General features: G+C 46.0%; 1 protein-coding gene across 1 annotated transcript in view; it reads right to left on the minus strand.

Moving 5' to 3' along the window:
- The window catches only part of LAMC1 (laminin subunit gamma 1), a 121,018-nt gene extending 118,976 nt beyond the window's left edge, over positions 1 to 2,042 (minus strand). The window contains exon 1 of the mRNA XM_081492530.1: positions 1,178 to 2,042. Coding sequence (XP_081348656.1) covers positions 1,178 to 1,592 — 415 coding nt within the window. The 5' untranslated portion in view covers positions 1,593 to 2,042. The remainder of the gene's footprint in view (positions 1 to 1,177) is intronic.
- Positions 2,043 to 11,119: the final 9,077 nt, after the last annotated feature.

Below are 11,119 nucleotides of genomic sequence, written 5' to 3' on the forward strand. Positions count from 1 at the left end.
GGAATCTTGACACTTACATAAAACTTAATGTACCAGAGAGCAGTGGAAAGAAAAATACAGAATCACAACCAAAAGAACCATGTGCCCGCCAAACAGTTCCTTTCAAAGATTCCCCAAATCATGTTTCCAGCCTTACAGAACTATCCTGATTTGACAGAAGAATGGCTTGGCACCCTGTTCTCTCTGGAAGTTCATTACTACCAGCTATCAGTAAAATCATAGCTTTCAACCTAACTGAGGCTGAAGCTCTACATGTCAAATGTCAGTTTCTTATGCATATGTTACTCTATTAAACACAATGATGAATCACTCAGCTTGTTTGTATATTCCAATGATGAAGAAAAACTGACCCAGTCAAACATGATTTTTCATGCAACTCTTTGAGATAAACACGTCCATCCTCATCTACCACCCAGCGACGAAGTTTTCTATACATCCCTTTCCTGATTTCTAAACAGTCACTCACACATGCTTCTACACTTGCCTTGAATCAAAGCAAAAGAGAAGGCAGTGAGGAGAGCCTTTTTACTCAGGGACCAAACTTCACCCAACAATTGCAGTGGGTGCAGATACTTCCTTTTGTTTTCTCCCTACCGAGATCAGCAGTGAAATCGCTTTGTGGCCCTTCATTAAAGATGAACAACTTTCAAGAACAGTAACTTTAAAAGTGAATTTCTACTTTAATTACACGCAGGCAACAGCGGTAGTAAAGGCATTTGCTTCCCTCAAATCCCCTTAACCTTTCCTCTCTAGCGTATTCAGCAGAGCAAACAGCAATCACCCTCAACCCTGGAGAGAAAGACTTTTAAACAAGGTAAAAGTGCTTAAGGCGGACAAGGAGAGGGGGGCGAGGAGGGTTTCTGATTCATGCTTCAGGAAAGAGGGACCAAAGAAGCCGAAACGGCGAATAATCTAAGGAAGGAAAAGCCGGCTAAGTTAGAAGAGGAAAGCAGAGAGATGCTGGCGGGAAGCATCTTGGCTCGCGGGAAGTTAGGTGTTAGATCTAGCGTAGAAGCTGGAGAAGGGAATTTCTGTGTGGCCCAGGCTGGGGAGCAGAGAACCGGCACGCGGCTCTTCGGGCTCCTGTCCAGGTTGGACCAGGGGGTGAATGTGGCCCGGGAGCCGGGCTGCGGGCAAGGCAGCAGCAGGGGACAGACACGGGGCTGTCACTGCTTACCCAGGTGCAGCGTGAGGTTGATGGAGTTGGGGTACTGCACCCCGGCCAGCATGGTCTGGCTCTGCCACCAGGTGGTGTCCGCCTGGTTGTTGTAGTCGGTCAGGAAGGCTGCCCCGTGCTGCAGGTGGGGCTGCCCGGCGTCGCACAGGTGACAGGACTTGGTGACCCCGGTCACCCCGGTCTGCACGCAGTACTCCTCGGGTGGAGTCCCGCACGTGTTGGTGGCCACCACGGTCACGTTGAAGGCGGCGTTGACGAACTCGGGCATGCAGCGCTGCGGCCGCCCGCCCTCGTCCGTGCACTCATCCATGGCTGCCCGGGCGCAGCCGGCCGCGGCGGCCGCCAGCACGGCCAACACCGGCCAGACGCGGCCCCGCGGCCGCGGCGCCGCCGCGGCCCGGTCGCTGCCCCTCATTCCGCCGCCCCCGCGCTGGGCCACGGCAAAGGCCAGGGAGTGGGTGCGTTCCTCTCGCCCGGCGGCGTCCCTCGGAGGCCGCTCCGCGCGGGTTCAGCCTCGGGGCCCAGTGACCGGGCTCTCCGGACGCGCGGTGGCGGCGGCTGTGCCACCGGAGAAACGGGCGGGTGGGCGCCCCGGGCGAGAACCGCGCAGCTCGCTGAGCGCTGCTCCCCGCGCACCTCTCTCCCACCCGGGACACAGCCCGCAACTCGGCGCCGACCCCCGACTTCCGAGCGTGTGCCCGCGCGCGCGGGCGCGCGCGCGCCCCCGGGGAGGAAGGAGCTGGGGGTGGGGTCGGCACGGTGGGGTGGGGTATGGCCGAGGAGGAAGCCCAACCCCGGCGTCCTCTCAGCCGCTCCCCGGCCCTCCGCGCACGCCGTGGACTGCGCGTCCGCCCCGGAGACTCGCGGCGGCACCTCGCGCTCGAGCCCGCGGCGCGCGGTCGGTGGGGGAGGGGCCTGGAGGGGCGCGAGGGGTGGGCGGGGTCGGGAGAGAGGGCGGGGCGACGGGGAGGGCGGGGCGACGGGGAGGTGCATGCCGGGAGGGCCGCGGAGGCCCGAGAGAGCCGGCGCCCAGCCGGGAGATGGATAGTAGGGTCCCCTGGCCCCGAGTCCCCAGGAAGACTCGGGGTTGGGGGCGGGGGCAACGGAGGGGTCTTATAGGGGCGATGCCTGAGGGGCGAGGACGCTCGGAGTTGGCCCTTGGGCCCCGTGCGGTCTGTGCGGCGGTAGCGTGGGTCCCAGCCACGCCAGGTGTCCGACCTGGTGTCCAGCGGGCCGCGCCCCGGGGCGGGGACCTTAGGGACCCGACATTGCGGAGGAAGGGGAGCTGCCCGCAGGCTCCTCACCGCCCCCGCCGCGAGGCCGCCCCGCTAATGCCCGGTGCTGCTCGCGGCCGGCTCCAGGGCTTTCCGAGCAGAGTTCCCGGGGTGTCAGGGGGGGGCTGACACGGTCCCCGGCGATTAAAGAGCCGGATCGCAGCATCAGAATGAGTTTTCTGAAGTGATTTCCTGCCCCTGAATTAAAGCGTAACCCTTGGTTTTTAACAGGGAGGAGGAAGGAAGTGAGAAGGCTGGGAATGGAATGGCATTTTTTTCCCCTGGGTATGCAGCAGACCCACTGCGAAATTCTTCCACTGTGTTGTTTATGTTCCCCAGCTTGCCTTTAAAAGACTCGAAAGGATCTGGGATCTGACATCCTCCTTTTCGGGGCTGCTGAGTCACGGAATATTGTCCTTGCCAGAATGACTCAGTTCACAGAGCTTCAGCCAGAAGATCATGAGGTTTAGCCCGAGATCAGAACCTGGGCACCTACTCAGTGCTGATACAACGCGCACGGACGCAGAGGGAGGGCGCTGTAAACGTGGATGGATCGCTTTTGGCATCCCGGAGCAAAGTGGGGTGTACGCGGTGGATGCTCCTGAGACAGATTTTTTTTTTTTGACTTTACAAGATCTTAACAGTAATAAATGCACTGGGGCGGGGACGGGAGCGGAGAATATCTAGTTTTGTACCCAGAAGTCCCGTTAAGAGAGGGATGGTGGGGATAAGAAATGATGAAATAAGTGTCCGTTAGGTTACTATGGTAGGGGTCAGCGTTAACTCTAGGAGGACCTCCCCTCCCCAAAACCATTGTCAGAATGGTGAGCTTGCTTCGCCGATACATGAATCACTTATATTGTTAATTTATTTGATGAGGTGGGTGGAGATTAGGCATGACTCAGAGCCTGTAACTCCTCATCCCTTGGCATCTGCTCTTTGGTTGAAGAAGGTTGTGGAGCTGTGGGTAACAATGTTTTTTCATCCTTTAATGTTTGAGTCAGAAGCAAAATATGTTCATTTATACCTAGAGGGGGTGATATTCTCTCTCAGTCCTTGATTATTCTTGAGAACAAACAAGGACATAAAAGACAAAGATAAGGACGTTAGTTTGTAAATAAAGCTACAGATAATTTTAATAACTATATTTAAATACATATATTAATACATTTGCCTTATAAATTTTCAGTATTTTATTAAATATTGGCAAACCAAACAGTGGATCTCCTTTTGTTTACTGCCAAGTCAAAATAGTTGAAGAAATGGAGAACCCAAAATCTATGAATCAACATAAATGTTTTCTTGTAACTGCTTCCTTTTGGGTTCTAAAGTCCAAGGGTAACTAAAGCTATTACTTATGCTTATCTGCCCCACAGTTTCATTACTAGAACCTCATCTGGTATTTGTGAAGCACATAAAGAGACTTTGAATTGATTTCTGAATTCTGTTGCTCATCATGAGAGTGTGACAAGGACGTATCTGTTCTGAAGAGAGATAAAAATGTAACCAGCCAGTGTGCTTGATGATAAAAAAAATTTTTTTGCTCCATTGTTTGAATCCTGATTCAAACAAACCAATGATTAAAAGAAAAAAAAATTAAGACAATTTGAGAAATTTAAACGCTACCTAGATCGTTGATGATAACAAATCAAGTATTTTAAGTACCTGGAGATGCCACTGCTGACTAAATAGACTTGGAATTTTTTTTTTAAGTGAGAATGTTTGAGATTTTCTTTTCCTTTCAAGCTGGCCTGTTTTTTCAAAGAATTTCTGAGTCCTTAATTAATGTTCTTAGCTGCTTGGAAACTTCAGTATCTCTGGTAAACAAATGTGGTGTTTAGAAGAAAAATGTGACAATGTGGGGGAAATGGTTTCAGATCCCTCAAGAGATGATCACCAGTGCCTCTATACTGCGAGAATGGTAGGGTAAGGGAAGGTAGTCGTTTATTGTACAGAGGGAAGAGCTCCAAAAAAATTTTTTTAATTCCACTTAGAACTTAAGAGAACAGAGATTTCCCCCATCAGGATCTGTGTAATCAGTTTCAAGGGAGGATGCTGATTCCCCTGGTTCGGGTCACTGCAGATGCCTGAGCATACCTACCCTTAGCGAGGTGAAGAGAGTGATGTGAAAACCTTGGAGTTTAGGAAAAGCAGTTCTCCAAGGAAAGAGGTTGCTGTTGCCAGAAGGGGGCAGGTTACAAGGCAGAAAAAAACCCCAGATGCCCATTACGTCAAGACTGAGACTATATAATATATACAATTAGAAAAATAATTTTTAAAGTTTGTATTGACCTTCACAGATTGCAACTTGGCCCTTTTTTTATCCTTTATAATTACCAGTGTGTTTATTTTTCCATCCCTTAGTCTCTCTGATTTCATTTCCCTATATTCTTTCCAAGTCTAGACATTATCTTTTTCAAAAATATTTTATTTATTTATTTGGCACCGAGTCTTAGTTGAGGCGTGTGGATATCCAGTTTCCTGTGCTCTTGCATAATCACTCAATCGTGTCTGACTCTTTGCAACCCCGTGGACTGTAGACCTCCAGGCTCCTCTGTCCATGGGATTTTCCAGGCAAGAACACTGGAGTGGGTTCCCATTTCCTCCTCAAGGGGATCTTCCTGACATTGGATGGAACCTGGGTCTCCTGGGTCTCCTGCATTGGCAAGCAGATTCTTTACTGCTGAGCCACCTGCGAGACAGGTGTCAAACCCAGGCCTTCTGCATTGGGAGTGTGGAGTATTTGCCCCTGGACCACCAGGGAAGTCCCAAGCTTTATCTTTTATATTTAGAATGCAACTTAAAGATAACAGTTACAACTAATAATGGTGTTAGTCTATATTTACATTCTGTTTTATACTTTTCAAAATGTCATAATTCCGAAGCAAGGAATAGTAATTGTCTAGGGTTGAGGATAGGGAGCCAGGCCAGGTACAATTCATAGGGTCCCAAAGAGTCAGACACGACTGAAGTGACTTAGCACACAGCATACATAGGATTGAGGAAACTAAGGATCCAAGAAAATAGAGAGCCTACACTTTCTGGATGCCTGCCCAATGCTATTTTCTTTTCTGTTGTTTAAAGATCATGGATGAGAAAGGGTAAAGGAAAGCTTTCTCAAACTTCCAAGGTTTTGAGGTTATCAAATGGGAATTTCTAATCAGGTGAGAATTAATATGATACATTGGAAAAGACCCTGATGATGGGAAAAATTGAAGGCAAAAGGAGAAGGGGATGACAGTGGATGAGATGGTTGGATGGCATCACCAACTCAATCGACATGAATTTCAGCAAATTTCGGGAGATAATGAAGGACAGGGAAGCCTGGCATGCTGCAGTCCATGGGATCACAAAGAGTTGGAGACAACTCAGCAACTAAACAACAACAGCAGCAGAAGAGAATTACAATATCCCTCTTGAAAGTTACACTAACTACATGTGATTCTTAGTGTTAGGTCTATAGATCCTTTCTTGGTCCTTGGTACAAGTCCAAGCATAACTAGATAAGATATCATTGTGGCCAGGCTCAAGTGAAGACAGGATTCCTCTTCTATGAGGTAAAGCCCGTTCTTCTCATCCAACTCCACATACCCAGTTTAAGCCATCTTTACGTTGTGATACTACTTTTAAAAGAGAAAGGGCAAAAAATGAACATATAATCCACAAGATTTAAACTAGAATTTTCTTAATATAAAGACAATTTTTGAAAGAAATGTTTCCAAAAGTTAAGAGCAAAGTTGAACCCCTCCCTTAACCCAAAATCTTTCCCATCAAAGGAACAGAAAATTTCACATCTCAAAAATTTTATTATTATGCCAACCAGATATTGAATGCATCCTACTGTAGAGAATAGAGAGATAAATGAGCTTTTATTGGGCCTTGCCTAGTGGTCCAGTGCTCAGGACTTCACCTTCCAATGCAGGGGTTGTTAGTTCCATCCCTGGTTGGGGAACTAAGATTCCACATGCCTCAGGGCCAAAAAACCAAAACATAAAACAAAGGAATATTGTAACAAATTTAATAAAGACTTTTTAAAAATAAGCTTTTATATACGGATGAAATGGTTTTACTGTGAGAACTCAGAATCTCTACTAAGTTGTTGACCCTTGGTGGTTAAATACTATCAGAAAGGGTAATTCTTTCAAGGCCAAAGTTATTATTGGTAGTTTTTTCCCAGATATATGCAGCCACAAATACCAAGACTCCTCTGAACTTCCCTGGTGACTCAGACGGTAAAGCGTCTGCCTACAATGAGGGAGACCTGGGTTCAATCCCTGGGTTGGGAAGATCTCCTGGAGAAGGAAATGGCAACCCACTCCAGTATTCTTGCCTAGAGAATACCATGGACGGAGGAATCTGGTAGGCTATAGTCCATGGGATCACAAAGAGTTGGACATGACTGAGCCACTTCACTTCTCAACATTTAATTCCATTATAGTTCATTATCTCATTCAAATACATACTTTTTTTTTTTTTGAGGCTGTGCCTAGCAACTGTTCACAATTCAGTTCAGTTCAGTCGCTCAGTTGTGTCCGACTCTTTGCGACCCCATGAATAGCAGCACGCCAGGCCTCCCTGTCCATCACCAACTCCCAGAGTTTTTCCAAACCCATGTCCATCGAGTCGGTGATGCCATCCAACCATCTCATCCTCTGTTGTCCCCTTCTCCTCCTGCCCCCAATCCTTCCCAGCATTAGGGTCTTTTCCAATGAGTCAACTCTTCACATGAGGTGGCCAAAGTATTGGAGTTTCAGCTTCAGCATCAGTCCTTCCAATGAACACCCAGGACTGATCTCCTTTAGGATGGACTGGTTGGATCTCCTTGCAGACCAAGGGACTCTCAAGAGTCTTCTCCAACACCACAGTTCAAAAGCATCAATTCTTTGGTGCTCAACTTTCTTCACCATCCAACTCTCATATCCATACATGACTACTGGAAAAACCATAGCCTTGACTAGACGGACTTTTGTGGGCAAAGTAATGTCTCTGCTTTTAAATATGCTATCTAGGTTGGTCACAACCTTCCTTCCAAGGAGTAAGCATCTTTTAATTTCATGGCTGCAGTCACCATCAGCAGTGATTTTGGAGCCCCCCAAAATAAAGTCTGACACTGTTTCCACTATTTCCCCATCTATTTCCCATGAAGTGATGGGACCAGATGCCATGATCTTAGTTTTCTGAATGTTGAGCTTTAAGTCAACTTTTTCACTCTCCTCTTTCACTTTCATCAAGAGGCTCTTTAGTTCTTCTTCACTTTCTGCCATAAGGGTGGTGTCATCTGCAGTTCACAACTCTTTGAGCAAGACTCTCTTTGGGAGTATGATAATACCAACTTTAAATTTTTTTCTGATTGAATTTATATTGTCCTCATAACTCAAAGGTCTCCATCTCCAGTTTATATATGTATTTGAACAAATACTAAATTACTTTTTCCTCCCACCCAAATTTTGTTTACTGTAACGACCAAATGAAAGCAAAATTTTAAAAACTTCATCCATAATTATACACTATAATTATACTACTATATTACTAAAATGACTTTTTTTATCAGAATTCCATCTTCTAGCCTTAATCATTTTTTATTTTAATAGACATCTTTTACTGAAGTACAATTTACATGCAAAACACACACACAAATTCCAGGGTATAGTTCAATACTCCATATCACAAAGTTCACACACTTGTGTAATCACTACCCAGGTCCAGAAATAGAATATTACCCTAACTTAAAAGCCCCATCATGTCCCCTGACAATCAGCACCCTTCCCTTCTCCCTAAATGTAGATTCTATCCTTACTTCTGTCAGCATGTACTATTTTGCTTGTTTTCAAATGCTATTTAAATGAAATCATACAGTATGTGTTTTGGGGAGGGGGGATGGCTTCTTTGATCAATATTGTGTTTTTTTATATGAATCCACATGTATTTAGCAATAGTTTATTATTTTCTTTGTTGTGTGGTATTATATTGTATAAATAAACTATAACTGGTTTATTCATTCTATGATTGGTGGACATTTCAGTCATTTACAGTTTAGGGCTATTTTGAATAATGTTACTCTGTTACTATCAAAATTCTTGTCCTTTGAAAATACATGCTGCTGCTAAGTCGCTTCAGTCGTGTCCGACTCTGTGCGACCCCATAGACGGCAGCCCACCAGGCTCCACCGTCCCCGGGATTCTCCAGGCAAGAATACTGGAGTGGGTTGCCATTTCCTTCTCCAGTGCATGAAAGGGAAAAGTGAAAGCGAAGTCGCTCAGTCATGTACGACTCTTAGCGACCTCATGGACTGTAGCCTACCAGGCTCCTCCGTCCATGGGATTTTCCAGGCAAGAGTACTGGAGTGGGGTGCCATTGCCTTCTGAAAATACACACCCACACACATTTTTGTGAGTATATTCCTAGAAATGTAATTGCTGAGTCATAGGACTAGGCAAATGTTCCAGAGAAGAAGGCAGTTCTTAAAGGAAGCCTGTGGTGAAAGTCGCACAGTCATATCTGACTCTTTGTGACCCCATGGACTATACAGTCCATGGAATTCTCCAGACCAGAATACTAGAGTGGGCAGCCTTTCCCTTTTCCACAGGATCTTCCCAACTCAGGGATTGAACCCAAGTCTCCTGCATGGCAGGTGGATTCTTTACCAGCTAAGCCGCAAGGAAAGCCCAAGAATACTAGAGTGGGTAGCCTATCCCTTCTCCAGGGGATCTTTCCAACCCAGGAATCGAAACGGGGTCTTCTGCATTGCAGGTGGATTCTTTACCAACTAAGCTATCAGAGAAGCCCAATCTACCAAATATATAGAAATAAAAACATTGAATTAGGCAAAATGAGGTGACTGAGGAGTGTGTTGCAAACAAGGAACAAGATAAAATCCCAGAATAACTAAGTGAAATGAAGACAAGCAATCTACCTGATAGAGTTCAAGATGATGACCATAAAGATGCCCAAAGAACCAAAGAACTCAAAGAACAGATGAATAGAGGGAGAAGTTAGTTTTTAACAAAGAGTTAGAAAACATAAAGAAGAACCAGAGATGAAGAATATAATAATTGAAATTAAAAACATACTAAAAGGAATCAACAGTAGCTTCGATGATACAGAGGAATAGATCGGCAAACTGTTAAGACAGAGGAGTGGAAATCACTGAAGCTAAAGAGAAAAAAGAAAAAAAAGTTTAAATGAGGACAATTTAAGAGACGCCTAAGACAACATGACAGAGGATGAGATGGTTGGATGGCATCACCGACTCAATGGACATGAGTTTGAGTAAACTCCGGGAGATGGTGATGGACAGGGAAGCCTGGTATGCTGCAGTCCATGGGGTCGCAAAGAATCAGACGTGACTGAGCGACTGAACTGAACTGAACTGAAGACAACATCAGACATACCAACATTGGCATGAGTCCCAGAAGAAGAAGAGAGAAAGTTGTAGAGAGCATATCTGAAGACATGATAAATGAAAACTTCCCTAACCCGGGAAAGGAAACAGATATTCAGGTCTAGGAAGCACAGAGAGTCCCAAACAGGATCAACCCGAAGAGGACCACACAGGGAAAAGATGTAACTAAAATGGCAAAAATTAAAGAGAGAATATTAAAAGCTGCAAGGGAAAAGCAACAAGTTATGTACACGGGAACTCCCATTAGGCTATGAGCTGACTTTTCACCCAAAACTAGCAGCATGACATAGTTAAAGGGATGAAAGGGGGAAATTTACAACCCCAAATACTCTACCCATCAAGGCTTTCGTTCAGATTTGAAGGAGAAATCAAAATTTTCACAGGCAAACAAAAGCTAAAAATGTTCAGCACCATGAAGTCAGCTTTACAAGAAATGGGACTTCTTGTAAGAAGTCCCTTCTTAAAGGGACTTCTCTAAGCAGAAAAGAAAAGCCCACAACTAGAAATATTAAAATTATGAAAAGGAAATTCTCATTGGTAAAGGCAAATATATAATAAAGGTTGTAAATCAACCATGTACAAGGTTAGTAGGAAGGTTAAAAGGTAAAAGTAGTAAAATCATCTATATCCACAATAAGTAGGTAAGGAATACATGAAAATAAGGGATGTAGAACACTATGGGAGAAGGCAATGGCACCCCACTCCAGTACTCTTGCTTGGGAAACCCCATGGACGGAGGAGCCTGGTAGGCTGAATCCCATGGGGTTGCAAAGAGTTGGATACGACTGAGCGACTTCACTTTCCCTTTTCACTTTCATGCACTGGAGGAGGAAATGGCAACCCACTCCAGTATTCTTGCCTGGAGAATCCCAGGGACGGCAGAGCCTGGTGGGCTGCCGTCTATGGGGTCGCACAGAGTCGGACACGACTGAAGCGACTTAGCAGCAGCAGCAGCAGCAGCAGAACACTATGTCCAATCAATAAAGCTGAGCTCCAGCTGCCTCCTCCCTCTCCAAATGGCTCTCCAAGATTGACAGGTGGATCTGATTTGGGATCTTTTTAACCTACTGGCTCCGCCCTGAGTATCAGAGTGTGAGATTTTGTGTGTGCCCTTGAACAGTGGAGTCTCTATTTCTTACCACCTTCTAGTTCTCCTGAAAGGAAGTCGCTTTCAGAGCCAATTGTTCTGTGGGTTCTTCTTCCTGGTGCAGGACCCCCAGGCTGGGGAAGTCCACTGTTGAGCTTAGAACCCTCACTTCTTGGGGA

The sequence above is a fragment of the Giraffa tippelskirchi genome, chromosome 5, assembly GCF_054371585.1.
Source record: "Giraffa tippelskirchi isolate mGirTip1 chromosome 5, T2T-mGirTip1v1.2.pri, whole genome shotgun sequence".
Taxonomy (NCBI): domain Eukaryota; kingdom Metazoa; phylum Chordata; class Mammalia; order Artiodactyla; family Giraffidae; genus Giraffa; species Giraffa tippelskirchi.